The sequence below is a fragment of the Tamandua tetradactyla genome, chromosome 18, assembly GCF_023851605.1.
Source record: "Tamandua tetradactyla isolate mTamTet1 chromosome 18, mTamTet1.pri, whole genome shotgun sequence".
Taxonomy (NCBI): domain Eukaryota; kingdom Metazoa; phylum Chordata; class Mammalia; order Pilosa; family Myrmecophagidae; genus Tamandua; species Tamandua tetradactyla.
Genome location: NC_135344.1, coordinates 73,128,325 through 73,146,765, shown reverse-complemented (window position 1 = coordinate 73,146,765; position 18,441 = coordinate 73,128,325). Strand labels below are relative to the sequence as shown.

Below are 18,441 nucleotides of genomic sequence, written 5' to 3'. Positions count from 1 at the left end.
CCATTCCTTCGTGGTAGTCACTGGTAGATGGGCTGCTCTGGAGGCCCAGTGTGGTTGCACTCACAGATCTGGCACTCTAGTGGAGAAGACTGCAAAGCTGGGCTCAGCCGAGACGGTTGACTGGAGCACATACACATGGCCTCCTCGGAATCATGCTTTTGATGTAGCTGACCTTTACGTGTGCAGGTCCAGGCCCCCAGAGAGAACATTTCAAGACCAATGTGCAAGATTCAAGTCTTCTTTAAGATTGGTGCTGAAGCTCCCAAATATTATATCTACTACATTTTATTGGTCAGAGAAGTCACTAAAGCCAGCCCAAATGTATATGTAGTTTCGATAACATCTGTCTTGCTCCCTTGTTGTGAAAAATTGCAGTATTTCCTACCCAAAAGTGTTAAATGTATTTATTGTATTTTGTTGACTTATTATTGCCATCTTATTTCTATTGGTCATTCTTGGTTTTCTTCATTTTTTTCTATTCCTGTGAATACAGGAGGACTTTCTGAGTAAGAAAGATTAAATAGTTTAGGAAGAATTTTAAATTCTAACTTAAAAATGATTCATTAATTCTGAATCTGGGTTTCTTTTAGAAAAGCTTTATTATCATCTCAGACATACTTTTATATAGGGACGGTAAATCATTAATGACCCCTTCTGTTTATTTTATTAGTGTTCTTTTTTCCTTTGTAGGTTCGCCAAGCAGCTTTTCAGTCTTTGGGACCTTTCATATCCACTTTTGCTAATCCATCTAGCTCAGGCCAGTATTTTAAAGAAGAAAGCAAAAGTTCAGAAGATAACATGTCAGTGGAAGACAAAAATAGGTATAATTTTACCAACTTTGTTTCCCCATGTTACTGCTTGTGGACGTTTTTTCATTTTCACTATTTTATACTAAATGCTCATATTGGAGAGTTTGCTATTTCTCTTGAATATAAACACTGATAGATATTTCAATGAAGCTTTATTTTAAGCACATTTGTTTGATTCATGTTTCTTAGGTTCATTACATAGTAAATGAGAAGATGCACGTAACACACTTGATGCTTGGCACATAGAAAGCTGTTTAAATGATAGAGTTGATAATTTATTCATAAGTTCATTTCATAATTTGTTTACCTTGTAAATAACTTGAGATTATTTAGAATATACAGGATAATCATTGAATAGTTTGAAGGTTGCTTTTTTTTAAATTTGTTTTTAAGGAATAAAACCTAATGTAGCAATATGTTGGGTTTTTTTGGCATGGGCAGGCTCTGGGAATTGAACCCGGGTCTCTGGCATGGCAGGCGAGAATTCTGCCACTGAGCCACCATTGCACCGCCCTTAGCAATATGTTTTAATAGTCCATTTCTATTATTTTTCCTTTCAGTCAGTTAATTTAATTGTGAATCTTGGGTTCTTTGTCTACAGAATGATGATTGTAGTGTCTAAGGTGAGGGGAAAAGTATTTTAATGATGAGCACCTAACTAGAAGGCTCATTAACTAGAATATTAATTTTAAATGTATTAATCTAATAGGGCAGCCAAATTTTTCAGGTTTAAAGAGGACAACTCCAACTCTTATTTTTAATTTTTTTGTATTAAAATGTTCAATTTGAGTCATAGTTTTTTAATTTTGTTATAAAATTTAGGAATAAAGATTAAAATCTCATTGAGGACTTGGGAAATAACAGTTATGCACTTGAAATAATATTAAACATGTTTCTTTGCCTTTTTTAACTTTTTTGTCGTGTACTATAACATATATACAAAGCAAAGTAATAAAAAGCAATAGTTTTCAAAGCACTCTTCAACAGATAGTTACAGGACAGATCCCAGAGTTTGTCATGGGCTACCATATGATCCTCTCAGATTTTTTTCCTTCTAGCTGCTCCAGGATATCGGACGCTAGTAGGCTTATATATATTTTTATTACAATCAACTTTTTTCCTTCTTTTTTATGAAAAATCACAAATATACAAATAAACAATAAATTTCAAAGCACAGCACCACAATTAGGTGTAGAACATATTTCAGCGTTTGACACTGGTTACAATTTCACCATTTTAGGCTTTTACTTCTAGCTGCTCTAAAATACTGGAGACTAAAAGAGTTATCAGTTTAATGAGTCAGCATTCATATTCATTAGTTAAATCCTGTCTTCACTGTATACCTCCACCATCACCTTTGATCTTCCCATCCCTCCCTTTAGGGGTGTTTGGGCTGTGGCCATTCTAGCTTTTTCATGTTGGAAGGGGCTGTCGATAATATGGGGTAGGGAGATGGAACTAGCTGATGTTCTGGAGAGGCTGGGCCTTCTAGGTTTCAGGACTTATCTGGACCAGGGATCCATAAACATGGTTTTGAAGCAGTCCCTGCTATAATGTTTGAGTTGCCAGAGTGTTTTTTCCCTCCCTTGTCATGATGCTAATGGAAATTTTCTTCTCTAGGTCTTGGTTCTGTGATATTTGCTTTCTTGGTGTTTTGATTTGGCAATTCTTCCTTTCTTCTCTGCTGCCTTATTTTACCTTTTTTTTTTTTTGCCTGTTTTCCTTATATGCTGCAAATAGCCAGACAAACCTGAGGTACTGTTTTTGTAGAGGAAGAAAAATCACTCTAAACCTGTCTTCCTAGCAAGCGAAGTTTGTCAGTTCTCTGGTAATAGATGCTGCAAGGAGTTTGACAGAAATGATGATGGAGAAAAAGGTTACCTGTTTTTCATTTTTGAAGTTAGCATACCTGTTTACTATCTATTTAAGTGTACTAAAGACTGTTATATAACTTTGATTTATTTTTAAATCTGGAAAGTGAAAATATAAATTGAAAGAGAATTGTATAGGATGGGTCAGCAAACCTTCTGTAAAGGACTAGATAGTACACATATTTTTTACTTACTGTCAGAAGGTCTCTGTTACAAGAACGTAGTTCTGCCATCGCAGTGTGAAAGCAGCCATAGACAATACGTGGGTGAGTGGGCACGCCTCAATTCCAGTGAAATTATTCACAAAACCAGTCTGTGGGTTTGCCATGGGCTCTAGTTTGGTGACTAGTATAGAACCCATGGGCTCTAGTTTGGTGACTAGTATAGAACCCATGGGCTCTAGTTTGGTGACTAGTATAGAACCCATGGGCTCTAGTTTGGTGACTAGTATAGGACCCATGGGCTCTAGTTTGGTGACTAGTATAGAACCCATGGGCTCTAGTTTGGTGACTAGTATAGAACCCATGGGCTCTAGTTTGGTGACTAGTATAGAACCCATGGGCTCTAGTTTGGTGACTGGTATAGAACCCATGGGCTCTAGTTTGGTGACTAGTATAGGGCGTTATTGGAAGGGTGATTTAAAGGTATTTATTTTTTCACTAATAACCTTAATTCTCTTCCATCGTAATGAAATTTATGATGAAATGCGCCAAGTTAATACTATTTGTAGCATTGACTTTTCACTCTATTTTATTAGACTTCATTGAATTAATGTGTTAATGGTATGGGGGGAGGGAAGAGAGTTCCTGGCTAAGGAGGAATGCTAAGTGCTATAAAAGTTTTTTTTATAATTTAATTTCCTATCTTCAAAAATAGTAGTCCTTTATGTTATGTAATCTCAGAACCATTAGTTTGTCTTATCTTCAGAACTGCCTGCTTTTGTCTTAAGCTGCATATTTTAAAATTTAAGGTTGATTTGTCCATTATGGAAAAATTAATTGAGCACCTACTATGAACAAGACATTGTAGATAGAAAGATAGAACCTACTTCCTGTTCTCACAATCGCTCTGTTTTCTAGAATTTAGATTTCTTTAACAAATATCTTAAAAAGTAAGGAAGTTTGAGGTACTGTATTTCCGCTCCTATTTATTTATATATTTTCATCTGATCTGAAAATATTTACTATCACTTAATAGACTCTATGAAGCACTTACTAATTTTAAACTTCTGCCTTTATATACCTGATTTATCTTTTGCTCACTCTTGATCAAGCTGTTGGGGCTCCTTTGAAGGCTCCTTCTCCTTCCAGAAGCAGAGTTAAATGACTCCACTTTTACATTTAAAAATATGGAAAATAAGCATTTTCTTTTTTATGTTTATCATGATATGTTCTCTAAACACACAGTATTCTTTTGGTTCTCTCTGCTTTCTCTTCGGGAAGCTCTTTCGATCTACACCCTCACTTAACAAAGTGAATGCCAGCTTGTTCTCTCTCTCTACACTCACTCCCTCCAAGAATCCTTTCTTGAGTTTCCCAGGAAGTTTGGAACTTCATGTCTTTTCTGTTAGTAGCACTGGAATTAACACTCATTTTTTATCATAACCTTTTTAATTATGTGTTGGCATATATCATCAAGCAGACTGTAAGTTAATCAGCTGTAACAGTCTCATCTTTCTTCTTTGTATATACTAACATGTTCACTGGACCTGGTGCATAGTTGGTGCATGATAAATTATGAATAAATTATTTTAAGAAAATATGGGTTTAATTTCAAAAACCTTAAGTAACTAAATTTCTTTGGTAGTTTTTCTCAGTACATTTTAATGTCAGCATTTTGAAAGTTAAATTGGTTGTTGCTGGTATAATTTGAAAGTATTTCAATGATGTTAAAGCTTCATTGAATTAATTCACAATACTTGGAAGATGTATCCTGGAGAATTTTCTGTGCTTTTACCTCAGAATGCAGTGCTATAATTATATATTCTTACGTCGTTTTCTGCTTCGAAATATCTGTACTTAATTTTCTAGGTCTGAGGCCTCTGATTAGGAGCCCTGAGGATCTTAACTGTACGTAAAAGGCACTAAAGGAAACCTAAGGTTCTTTCTGAGAGAAATTCCTGGCTTCCTGATTGTTACCTTTATCTCTGAGGAGATGGATTCTTCTCTCTTTAGGCAGAATCGCAAGTGTCCTCAACTTCCAAAACAGTGTTTCCCTCTTATAAAAAAATCTGACATTAAGAATATCAGATTTTTGGCATTTAGCTCCTTAATCTTGAAAAATTAGAAATTAGAGAATTTGTATCTTTGGCAGTTGTGAAACAAATATTAATCAGTGCAGTAATTCCTCCCACAAATTGATACTGGGAAAACTTCTTCGTCACTTTCAGTTGTCTCTTAAACCTGGACTAGGAGTTTATTTTCATGGGGGGTGGGGCGGTGCCTGGCCCGGGAATTGAACCCGGGCCTCCCGCATGGAAGGCGGGCGTTCTGCTACTGCATCGCCCTTGCACCCAGTTGGACGAGGGGTTTTAAGTTTGGTCCTAGTGAGTGTATATCTGTTAGTCAAATAGAATGGCTTGACCAACCATTCTCCTTATGTTTTTTGCTGTTTTAATCCTTATGCTAAGGTCAAATGGGATAAGAAACTTCTAGTCCTTGGTATAGTGAATGGCCATTTTAATTGGTTCTTTTCTGTATGTTTTAAATGAAAGTTTCTTGAATTCATCAGATAACAGATGAGGCCTTTTAAGTTTTACCCCCATTTGTCATTCCCACCTCCCTTTCAGAGTATTTTGTTAGTATAGTTAAAAATGTTTGAGAGAAATTGCTAAAATAGCGTAAAGAATCTCATATACTTTTCATCTAGATCTTCATCTAGATCCCCAGATGTTAACGTTTTACTGCATTTATCATTTTTTTCTGAGCCCTTTGAAAACAAGTTGTAGACATGATGTTTAAACCACTTTTAAATACTTCCCTGTGTATTTCCTCAAAACACAGGCATTCTTGTTATGTAATCGCAGTACAATTACCAAAATTAGGAAATTAGCATTGATACATTACTGTTATTAATCTATAAACTTTATTTAAATTTCACCAGTTAACCCTCAAATGTTCTTTAGAGCAAAAGAAAATATATATGTTTTAATAAGGACAAAATGATTGGAAATTATATAACTCACAAAGGCATAGCTTCTTGCATGATACATTGTTTCCATCCTTTCACCCTCAACCTACTTGTGTCTTTAACATACTTGTGTATGTTTTATACCTTTTTGTTCCTTTTTTGTGTCTTGAATCCTACTTTTATATTTATTTGCCTTTTTGTGTTGTTGGGGCAGAGTTGAAACAGCTGCCCCCAGAGCCAGGACCCAGCGGTCTGAATTCACGAATCTAATGTGAGCATTGATCAGCTGTGCCCACCGCCTTGTCGTGGAAGAGGATCTTTACGTCCCGTTTTGTCAGCAGTGTGCTTGCCAGGGACTGCGCTCCACGGCGGCCTGCCCTGCCGGATGGGGGTACATGCCCATAGTGGCCACACAGAGAAAAGAATGTGTAGTTCTTTACTGTGATTCATCAGTTTCTTTCTACCGCTCTTCTCTGGATGCTGTACAATGTGCTTCCTTCCTCTGCAGTTTCAAAATACTTGTTTGAGGCCTTAATGAAAAAATATTTATTGCTAAACAGTGCTAACAGTCATCTTTTTGCTAATGAGGAGTCTTACTCTGGTGTGGATGGCTGCTGCCTGGTCAGAGTGGCATTCCTGAAGCCTAGGGTGGCTGTGAGCAGCCTCTTAAAGTAAGACAGTGAAGTTTGCTACATCAGTTGACTCCTTTTCACGTAAGATTTCTCTGTGGCACGTGATACTGCCTGATAACATTTTACCCACAGTAGACCTTCTTTCCAAGTTTGAGTCAGTCCTCTTAAGACCCGCGTTGCTTTGTCAGATAAGTTGATGCATTAGTCTGAATCCTCTGTTGTCATTTCGACAGTTGTTCACAGCATCTTCACCAGGAGTTAATCACTTCTAGCTTTTGATTTAAAGTGAGAGCCATGCAACTCTTCCTTTCACTTGAACAGTGAGTGGCCATTGTAGGGTTTTTAATTGGCCTAATTTCAATATTGTGTCTCAGGGAATAGGGAGGCCTGAGGAGAGAAAGAGAACCAGGAAAGGCTGGTTGGTGGAGTAGTCGGAACACACACAACATTATCGATTAAGTTCACCATCTTATGTGGGTGCAGTTTGTGATGGCCCAAAACAGTTAAATCGGCAGCATTTGAGGTCTCTGACACAGAGTGCCACGACAGGCGTGGTGGTGATAGCACGAGAGTCAGCAGGGTGTGACCCACAAACGCGGGGTGAGCACTTGCTCACCACAGGGCCGCCCCGTCTGCACAGCGCAATGAAGCGGGAACAGCCACCGAGGCATGCCTGCACAGCTGCGCTTGCACTGCTCACCGTGCTGCTCAGCCTCCTGTCCGTACCTCTGTCAGAGGAGCACCCTTAACTTTTTTTCCCATATTCACCTTACAAATTTACCTGCATATTCTAATCCATCCTTCCTAAGAACATCTTTTCATGTCTCTTAGAAAGAGGTGTTTCTCTTCCTGTTTCTCCGTCTGCTTATGCTGTTGAGCCCTGTATCCGTTCTTCTCAGAAAGGCATTGTTATAGCAGTTATTCCAACTGTCTTCTGTGTCTCCAATTTCTTCATCTCTTCTGACCTCTCTCCCTCCTAAAAGGGTGTTGTCTTTACTAGTCTTATTTGGAAGAAAATGCTTTCACTCTTCATTGTTTCTCTGTTTTCTTTTTTCATATTTCTTGCTTCACAGCCCCACACTCATCTAACTGATGGCCTCCAAGTATGCCTCCGTCTCTACTTCTTTCCTTGGCATCTGACATCACCACCTAGAATCATCAGTTTCCTAACTCAGCCTCTCCCAATCATAGCACTCTAGGTTTCTCATTAAACTTTCTTGGCATTTTTCCCTTTCAGTGGTGCCACCAGCATCTGTTTAGCTGCTCTAGCCTGAAAAGTGGAAATCTTCCTAGATTTCTGTTTCTTATACCAACCTGCAGTAAGTGGAAATGTCCTGAATATGTCGTCGTTTGAGTATGTTCTCTTCTGTAGTCCCACAGGTGCTGAAGCCGTCCAGAGCACCATCCTACTTTGTCCTGTGGACTTCTGTAGTTCCAGCCTTCTGCCTCCATTCCAGTCCGTTTTCTCCATAGCTTCCAGAATGATCTGTCAAAACCAATTTATAACTAATGTATTTCTCTCAATTTCTATATCTTTTCCTGTACCCTATAAGATAAATTTCAGAGTTACTTGCCTGGAATGCAATGATACCTGCAAGCTTTTTTATCCTTGGCTTCCATCTTGTCTTCTTTTAATCCCAGTAAAATCCTTGCTCTTTCCTGACTGTTCTGTACCTTTTCTCTCTCTCTTTCCTTTGCATATGTGACTTTTTTGTCTTTGAATACTTTTTTTAACCCCTTAGTTCCGTGAACATTTATTGGTTCTTCAGATACACCTCAGTACCCTTTCCTCTAAAACTGTTCATTACTACCCCCAACTTCAGCTGGTGTCCAGTGTACGGCCTCTACACTGTGTATACTTGCAGACTTTCCACACTGTGGAAAATTATTTGCTTATATTTTCGTTTATACTGTTTGCCTATAATCTCAAAAGCAAGGTCTATAGCTCAATTATCTTTGACTCCCTAACACCTCTTTCATTTCATGGCTCTTAATAGGTGCTCAATAAATGTTAGTTGAATATAGGAGATATACATTAAAACTTATTGTAATGCTTTTAGTTTAGATAATGAATGGCAGTAATTGGTGAACTTTAATTTAGGAACTTGTACCGTATGTCCTTATCAGTCCAGTCAGTAGTAATCCATTTTGGGAGAATCTTTGGGAGTAGAAAGTGTGGATGCAATAAAAATAACCTTTTATGTGTACTTAAGAGGATTTAAATATATTTTATGAATAGTGAATAGGGATCTTTTCTAAACCTATGTAGATTCTTTTTCCTTTTTTTAAAATTTAAAACAAGTTTTAATTTTAAGCTCTTGATTATGTCGGAGCACAGTGGTAATGCAAATTTTCCTAAAAATCAGATATTTTAAAATTTTCATTTGTCTTAAAATTTATTGTAGGAATATATCTTCCTGCTGTTTTTTATTTACTATTTAAATTTTCATGGTATTGTAGAATCCCAGGATTCTCAGATGTTATCTTCTCCAGCTAATATATAATGTTTGAATCCTCAAACATCCAGACTCATGCTTAACAGGTATTTACATCTCTGAACACAGAACAACTGATGGAAAAAGAAGCAGTATAACTAATATAAATGACTCAATTTGTATGGATAATCTGTAATTTGTAATAGTTAAATTGTCTAAATGCTGCATGTAAAAATTTACGTTGATTTTTTTTTCAGTAATTATTTTTTTATACTTTCATGTTTGTGTTTTTTTTTTCTTTCCAAATAAAACAATAAAAGGATCAGGCGTGGAGAAGAGGTCCCAGAGGATGTACAGATCTTGCCAGTGGATGTTCCTTCAGACCTCAGTGCTAATGACTCCAGCGTCTCAGTGGAGAACAGGATGGAAGACCGTGCTCAGGTGTCTAGAAACCCTCCAGGCGAAGCCAGTGTTCCAGTGGACAGCTCTTCACTTAGTGCTTTGTCCTCGGACTCTCGGCAGGAAGCAGCTGGCAATGAGAATGCCAGAAAGTCCAGTAGCTACAGGTCTGCACTGCGGCCAGAGGGTGGCACTAGCTCGCCGAGCTCAGCCCCCTTTGACCAGGAGCTGTACAACTCCTTCCATTTCTGGAGGACTCCTCTTCCTGCGATAGATCTCGATAGAGAGCTGGAACAGGACTCTGCGAAGAAGCTCAGCCCCGAGACACCAGAAGAAACTCCCGAAAGCACCGTGCCAGGCTCTCCCAATATTACCATGGCTACCAGAAAGGAGCTTGAAGAAATGATAGAAAACCTAGAACCCCATATTGATGATCCTGATGTGAAAGGTATGGCCGAGTCAGTTAAGTTCTTTCTGTATTCTAAGCTCGATGTACAGTGTTCTCTGAAAAAGTGTATTGTGACTGTGGCCATCATGCATTCTTAAACCTGATAAATAAGATTAGTCGGTTGTTTAGAACACCTCGTTTAAGAGTGGCTCATTGTTATATTCCTAGCTGTCATGTATGCAGATTTGTTTATTCACAAATCACACTGACATTCTCATTTGTTGTTTCACATTTACAATTTTAAATAGTGAGCCCTGCCTTACCTTGCTTTGAGTTTCATTAACTTTTTTATAAAATAGCAGCAAATGCAGTGTTTTGTTCTGTTTTGTTTTTAGGAAGGAGTATAGCCAATTAACAGTAGACAGAGATGTCTCTTTTCCTGTGGGATATGTGTCAGTCTAAGAGCTGTAGGTGTAGGCTTTTACAAGAGTCATTTAGATTTGTCCCTCAGTTTCTGTCATCGTGGACAACGCTTCCTAAAGTCACGTTTTCTCTTGTTGAATGGAGCGTGTGTCTCAGCACATGGTGGAGAAAGGCTGCCGTCCTACGAGTCTTCCCTGCTCTCCTAGCTGGGGGGTAGGGAGTGGTGTGAAGGCAGTGGGGCTCCACGCTGGGGAAGACACGGGTCCTCTCTGAGCTCCTTTGGAGAGCACTGCCTCTATGGGTTGGCCTTCCAGATGGCTCTTTATAACAACCATTATATGAAACTGAAAATGCTATTTAAAACCAAAAACAGTTTTGAAAAATCCCATAGCTACAAGTCTTCAGCTCTTATATCACTTTGTAGAAAATTTTTTTCTTACTGATTTCAAAAACTAACAGTTGTAAACTTTCACTTTGCTTAGTGTTGGGAAATATCCACTAAAGCGAATTAAGTGATCCCTTCCCTGTGTTCTAAAATCTGCAACATCATGTTATATTTAAGGTTTAAAAGTGGTTATATTGGTGATTAAGTTAGCAGTTATCTCTATTTGGCATTGTTTTAAAGTGATTTTTAGAGATTTCCTGTTATAACATTACACTTGGAGGAAATTTGATTTCGTTAAAGTCATTCATATCCTTAATTATTGAAAGTTATTCTAATTTAACTGGCAGGTGATCAGTCTCATTTTTTTAGCTTTTTTTTTCAGGTTCATTGGTATAATTTATGTTAGTAAAAATTCATCTTTTGAACGGACGGTTGTATGAGATTTGTCATAGAGTCATGTAAGTTCCCATCACAGTCAGATGGAAAACAGTTGCATCAACTAAATACTCCCTGGTGCCCCTTTCTGGTTGGTCCTTCCTTCTGTCCCAATTTCTGCAGCCACTCATATGCTTGCTATCCCGATGATTCTGCCTTTTTGGTATGCCAGAGAAATGGAATCAAGCAGGATATTGCCCTGTTTTGTGTGTGACTTCTCAGTGCATTTAAGATTCATCCTTATGTGTATAAATATTTCATTCCTTTTTATTCATTATTTTCTGAAGCAAGGGCAAGGACAGAGCACTGAATATTTTCAGTATAATACCCTGTTTACCACCCATGCAAAGCCTGGCCTCAAGGAACGTGGGAGGAGGAGCCCACATATACACAAGAGCCTGCACTGTATATGTCTGTGGCATCCCGGTCTGCAGGGGAGACGTGAGCAGTGTGTTTGCTGCTTTGCCATGACTCATGCTTTTGGTTCTGTTGAACTCTGAGGGCATTTTCATCTGTGTTAATTTAAGGAACTGTGCTTTAATTTTCTGGTGTTGGAAGGTGTTTGACATTTTTAAAGGGCTATACCTTATTTTCTGTGCTTTTTCTTTTCTAATCCTGACATCGTGGGGCAGTTGTTTCCTTCAAACCAATCAGAAAATGTCTACATTTTTGAAAGGCAGAACTTTAATTCATAATTGAGAAAAAAATGCAGTCCCGGGAATAAGCTGTACGAGGGTGTACTGCAATGTAGAGTTTTCCCTGGCAGCTGGGTGAACACTGTGGGGGCTGGCTCTTTCTGGCAGAGTGGAGACCCCTCTGCCTAGAGGACCCACTGTGGGGTGCCATCACAGCCGAGGGTCCACTTTGCCAGGTCCCCCTGTCACTTGTTTTTTTCCCCTAAGGCTGTCCAGTGGACCAGCTGGATTCCAATTGGGAAATGCCATATGAAACAGTAACAGATAGTTTTTTTCCTTCTAAGGGAGCTTTTGCCTTACAATTTTGCCAATTTAAATCTTACCTTTCTTGAAACATTGATTTTTTTTTCTTTGTAGGTTTTTGATGAAAACATGTTGCCAGATTATTATTCCCACAAGGGAAAATTGAGAGCTTTTTCTTAACTATAGAACAGAAATAAATCCTACCAAGAAAGCCAAAAAGGAAATTAGAAAAACATGAAGAAGGGCATAAGAGAGGCCCTTTTCCAAAATACCCAAGGAATTTGAAGTTTTTCTGTCTCTGTCCAGGACTTTTTAGCCCGCATGACATGGGGGATCCCCAGGCAGATTCTGGGTTGAACTAAGACCCTTGAATAAAGACTGAGCAAAACTGCTGACACCAGCTTGATTTACCATCCTGTCTTCATAGATTGCGAAGGTCGTGTTTCCCGATTGCACGAAAATACCGGTTTATTTCCAGTTTTGACCCAGAGGAATGTTTAGTTGTGGTCAGGAAAAGTCATACTATGCACAGATTGAAATAATTAAATTATTATTGTTATTATGAATTTTTTGTACCACCAGTCTAGCTGGTGGGAGAATCAGAGATTACCAAAGTGCTCGGTTGCACCGGCTTCCTGAGGGGAGGGAAAGCGGAAGTTTTCCAGGTGGTCTCCGTTTCTGAGCATGTGTCACTGTGCTTCATCACAGGCCCATGGTTGAACAAGCAACATTTATTTGATGGGTTCATGTCATATTTAAGCTTTCCATCGACTAACTGTCAGATCCTGAGGTGTGTTAGTTGACCGATTTTTCTCCCTCCCTCCCCTGCCGATGTGTTACCGGTACAGGGAAGCCTGCTGGTTATCCCTGACCCTGGCCATGGGCCAGCAGCAGCAGCCAGCATGGCTGGAGGCTTGCTCTGGGCTGAGCGTGTTTCGGCTCACTAATTCACCGACTTGATCTTCTCAGCATCCCTTTAGGGGTAGGGTTTGCTGTTTGTCCCCATTTTAGTGCTGCAGAAACTCTAGTTTAGTGCTCTCTGAAAGCCACACACCCAGGGTTTTTGGACAGAATAAATATTTATTGGCTATGCTTGTAATGCCTCTATGATTTCCTATATCTCCCACAAAGAAATTATCATACTGTGGTTTGATTTTTGGTTTCCCACTAAGACATTTTAATGGAAGTTTTGTTTATTCATTCATTCCACAAGGGTTTGTTCAGTTCCTGCTCTGTGCCAGGTGCCATGCTTAGGGACAGGGAATACAGAAGTGAACAAAACATAAGCAGACAAAATCTGTGCTCTTATGAAGCTTTTTATAAGCTAATTGGGGGAAACCACTATACTAAGAGGCAATCAGTGGTGCCTCAGTAACTGCAGAAATCTCAGTGGAAAAAAAAACAGCAACTTTCTCTGTTTAGCAAGAAAGCTAGCAACAGAGATTTCAATATTGTTGTTCATAAATTTCTTTTTTCAAGTCCTTTACTGCATAGCTCTGGTTCCTGAGGTTTTACTCCACATCGTAAATAAAATGCAGGTCTTGCTAAAAACCATGTTCAGTTTCCTTAAATTCTTCATTGTGGTACTCTAGATCTGCTAAAATTTCAGCATTAACAGAAGAAGATTTGGTCTTATTCTTCTCTGAATGGAGAATTTAAATCTTAGATTTCCTCATGAATTAGCACAAGGCTCTATGTTTATCATTGTTAAATTAGTTTTCTGAAGAAGGTAAGTTCACAGTATAATTCATTTAATCATCTAAGAAGATACATATCTAAAGATGTGTATTAGATATGACAAATTAAAGAAACATATGTAGTAGATTTAGAGATAAATGACCTGTGTCAGGCATTTTCTGTGAAACGCTCAGATTTATTACTTCCCAGGGAAGAGAACTTAGATACATTAGCGCCCACAGGCATGTTCTCACACGCACGCACGCACTTGCACACTGCAGTGGGACTCTGCGTTAGAAAGGGCACATAAATCTTATATACTATTGAATATATAAATCATATTCACTGTTGAATATATTGAAAACAAAATGTTTTACCTTTACATAGATCTGTTGTACAGTCTGCTTTGAGTACTGTTTGTGGTTTAGTTTCCCACAAAGGGAAACTAAAGTGATTAAAAAAAAAAAAAAAGATGAATACAATTGCAATGGAAATTCTCAAAAGAGTGAGAATACTCCACTAGAACTTTTCATGAATAACTACACTCAGTTTACCTAAAGTAGCAAATAAGCCTAATAGAACTTTGTCCTTTATGTTTCTTATACCTCTGTTGCCAGGAACTGTAAACAAACTTATTATACCCAGACAGCAGAAATGTTAGAAATGCTACCACATAGTAATAGATTATCTTAATAAAAGCTACCCTGATTGTCTTTTTTATAATCTTTGAGTAGGGTAGGGGAGCATTGACTAATCTTTGTAGTAAATACATTTGAAGTAAAAATCTTTATTTTTGAGCATCAAGATGGAATGTTAACTTTCTCATTTATTTGGGGGGAAAGGAAGGATATTTTAATTTTTTAGATCACTTTTACAAAGAAAATTCAACTAAAATGTAGGCAATGTTAATTGCCAGATTTAGGAACCACTGCTTGGTAAATTGTTATTTTGGATTTTCTGTAAAAAGAAAGAAAATGTTTATTTGGGGCCTCTGTCTTTGACCAGTTAGTCACTTCATTTCAAAAAGATATGGCAAAAAATAAAATAAACTGGAATAAGATGTGTTTAATGTAAAGCAACAGAAATCTTTGTAATTACCGTTGTTTTATGTTGGCAGGGCTTGTGTGACCGCTCTCCTGCTAAAATAGCTTAGTAAGTAAGCCTCGCTAGTGTGCTCTGGGCACTACCAACCCGTAGTTAACTGTCCTGAGAGTGACTCCTTTTAATAAACTGGGGGCACCTGCAACAACTAGATAGCACCCCTCTTTCCTACTAACGCAGAATAATATGCAGTAGTGGATCAGCATTTTTAATCTCATGAAAGCATATTAGTTTTCTCATTTTTCTCTAAGGACTAATGATTTACTTCAGTAGAGAGTTTTTTCAGCTTTTTGATGGCAGTGTCCACAAAATGTACATTTCACTGATAATGTTTGTATGTGCAAATTGAGAAAAAACAGTAAAGACTCTTCGGTGTCTCAGTTTGTTTCCTTTTTGCCTGTAGCACAAGTGGAAGTGCTGTCTGCTGCCCTGCGGGCTTCCTGTCTGGATGTGCAGGAAGAGATGGTCCGCGTAGAAAAGAGAAGCGACTTACAAGATGAACTGGGTATAAACGAGCTCCCAAATTGTAAAATAAATCAAGATGATTCTGTGCCTTTAATCAGCGATGCCGTTGAGGTAATGAGCTCAGTTAAAGTGTGTAGAGTGGGAGCAGCTGGGAGCAGAAGTATGTTGTTAGGGGATAGTAGTAGCTAATGGCTTTCCAGTTAGTAGTTCTGTTTGTGGCTGTTTTTCTCAACTCTCCCCGTTGCATAAAGTAAAAGTAATTGTCCTCACCACGCCCTGTCTGGGACATTCTTGTCATGTCAAGTGCTTGGAAAAGTAAATCCCAGTCCTGTCCACATGACCACTTAGTGGCCTCCATGTTAATGTAGCTCACTGCAGTGAAATAGTCTTGCTGGAAACAAAGCCCTTTATCAAGAATAATTAACTCTTCCCTTTTCTTTTTGGAGAGGTGCTTTGTTTTTGATCGGACCATTTCACTGCAGCGAGCAACACGGTGTTCTGAGCAGAAGATCGGGACTTGAGGCCGTGAGCGGAGGCCAGTGGCATGGTCTGGACTCTGCAGTGTGAGGGTGGGTACTGCTGCCAGGTCCCCTCTGATGCGTGCTCGTGGCTGTCCTGTAGGACCCTCCCTCATTTCCTGCTGGTTCCCATCACGCCACCATCACTCGATATCGGTGTTCCTATCCCTTCTCTGCATAAACAGGGAGAAAGCACCTACTGCTGATTGCCAGAATCACAGGTCTGCCTCTCGTAGGGGTTGAAAGCTCAGGAAAGGGGCCTGCAAACTCACTGGGAATGGCGAGGGGGTTCTGATAGCGCCATTTAGTTCTGGTTTTCTTTCTGTTAGATGATGTTGAGTATAGCTAGAAATCCATATAATGCCAGTGCTTTAGTAACAAACCCTGATCAATTTTTATCAGTAGAAATTTGAGTAGAATGCTATATCTGCATTTAGAAATTATTTTGGGGGGGGTGGGCAGGTTGTAGGAGTCTGTTGAAAAATTGATATTAATAGCCAAGAATAGAAACAATAGAAGAAAAACTACATATGACATCCTGTGGCCTTTTAAAGCAGTGTTAAATGAAAGAGCGATTTTAATATTGCTTTATGATTAAGTTAATCATAAAATTTGGACCATTTCAAAATCGCTTTCAAATTTATATTTACGTAAATAAATATATATATATACTTTTTTTTTTTTTTTTTTTTTGCATGGGCAGGCACCGGGAATTGAACCTGGGTCTCTGGCACAGCAGGCAAGAATTCTGCCTGCTGAGCCACCGTGGCCTGCCCTCAAATTTACTTTTTAATTTTATTTTTCTGGAATTCATTTTCATAGATCTAACAACCTGTTCAGCAAGTTTGGTTTAAGGCAGGGAGGTCTTAGGTATGATTGTAAACATATAAAGCATGTTTGGAAATATGAAGAATTTGTATTCATATCTTTTTGGCAGTCATAAAAGGTAAGTAATTTATTAAGTCATTTTAAATGAAGAAAACCTAAAGCATAATCTCTTAGCAAATACTTTTCTTCTTAACAGAACGTGGACCCCACTCTTCAGTACATTCATGATGACTCGGACTTGAGCACAAACACTAGTTTCAGCCCTGATGAGGAAAGGAAATCGAAAGTACAAGTAAGTGACGAAAAAAGTGTGTATGCACTATTAATTCCTCTTTTTACAACCCACTTCTGACCTAATTTTTCCCCTTTTAATGAGTTTTTTTAGAGATTAGAAGTAGTATATCATGCTTTCAGTAAGAAAATTCAAATTGTACAGAAATAAAGAAGTAAGCCCTTCACCTCCTCTGCACCTGTGAGCCGCTCTCCGTTTGGACGCCTGTCGGCTGCAGCCCCTTCTGCATTCTTTGAGCTTTTATAGACCTGCAATCACATGTGTGCACCTTTCTGTCTTTTAAAGACAAGTAGACTCACCATCATGCCTAAGCTGCCAAGGGTGATGAGATACAACTCGGTTTCAGAGTTCAAAATGTAGAAAGTGACTCAAAGCCACTAGGACATGCCATTGATAACAAGTTGCATTCCAATTTGATATTTTAAACATGGGAAAGTATGCTTATATAATCATTGGAATATGATAGTTCCTGTCTTATCTTCCTTCCCTCCCGTCCCCCATTGTTCATGTATCTTGGGGGTCTTTATGTTATCATGGGACTCCTTCCCACTTCGAACACTTGGTAGAAGCTAAGCTGTCGCTGAGGGTTATTAGATACTTCCAGTTTTAAGTGTTTTTTTCTTTAACAGTTCCTTTTTTAAAAAATTAATTTTTTATCACCATTCTTTGGTATTACAACCTTCTTAACTTTTTTATGTATGATAACATATATATATATACCATAAAATTAGCCATTTTAACCATTTTAAGTACACAGCTCTGTGGCATCACATTCACAATGTTGTGCCACCATCACCACCATTTATTAGCAAAACAGAAACTCTACCCATTAAGCGTTAATTCCTCATTCCCTACTCCAAATCCCTGGTAACTCCTGGTCTAATTCTGTGAATTTGTTTACTCTGGATATTTCATATAAGTAGAATCACACAGTATTTATCCTTGGTTTCTCACTTATTTCAGTCAGTTTAATGTTTTCAAGGCTCTTCCATGTTGTTACGTGTATTAGAATCCCATTCCTTTTTATGGCTGAATAATATTTCATTGTAGGATATACCACGTTTTATGTATCCGTTCATCTGTTGATGTTTCGTCTGTTGTTGTCCACACTTTCTGGCTATTGCGCGTGATGCTGTTTGGTGTACATGTATCTGTTGATGTCTCGTCTGTTGTTGTCCACACTCTCTGGCTATTGCGCGTGATGCTGTTTGGTGTACATGTATCTGTTGATGTCTCGTCTGTTGTTGTCCACACTCTCTGGCTATTGCGCGTGATGCTGTTTGGTGTACATGTATCTGTTGATGTCTCGTCTGTTGTTGTCCACACTCTCTGGCTATTGCGCGTGATGCTGTTTGGTGTACATGTATCTGTTGATGTCTCGTCTGTTGTTGTCCACACTCTCTGGCTATTGCGCGTGATGCTGTTTGGTGTACATGTATCTGTTGATGTCTCGTCTGTTGTTGTCCACACTCTCTGGCTATTGCGCGTGATGCTGTTTGGTGTACATGTATCTGTTGATGTCTCGTCTGTTGTTGTCCACACTCTCTGGCTATTGCGCGTGATGCTGTTTGGTGTACATGTATCTGTTGATGTCTCGTCTGTTGTTGTCCACACTCTCTGGCTATTGCGCGTGATGCTGTTTGGTGTACATGTATCTGTTTGGGTCCATTTTCAGTTCTTTTCAGTGTATACCTAGGAGTGGAATTGCTGGGCCGT

The 18,441-nt window shown here is 38.7% G+C and overlaps 1 protein-coding gene across 9 annotated transcripts in view; it reads left to right on the top strand.

Annotated features, from left to right (window-relative positions):
- The window catches only part of PPP4R1 (protein phosphatase 4 regulatory subunit 1), a 129,509-nt gene that overhangs the window by 93,735 nt on the left and 17,333 nt on the right, over positions 1-18,441 (top strand). For all 9 annotated transcript variants that reach the window (XR_013165295.1, XR_013165294.1, XM_077135977.1 and 6 more), the window contains 4 exons: positions 691-821; positions 9,197-9,723; positions 15,026-15,198; positions 16,630-16,725. Coding sequence is in view for 7 of the 9 variants with exons in the window: in XM_077135977.1 (XP_076992092.1) it covers positions 691-821; positions 9,197-9,723; positions 15,026-15,198; positions 16,630-16,725 (927 nt within the window). In the remaining 2 variants the exon portion in view is untranslated. The remainder of the gene's footprint in view (positions 1-690; positions 822-9,196; positions 9,724-15,025; positions 15,199-16,629; positions 16,726-18,441) is intronic.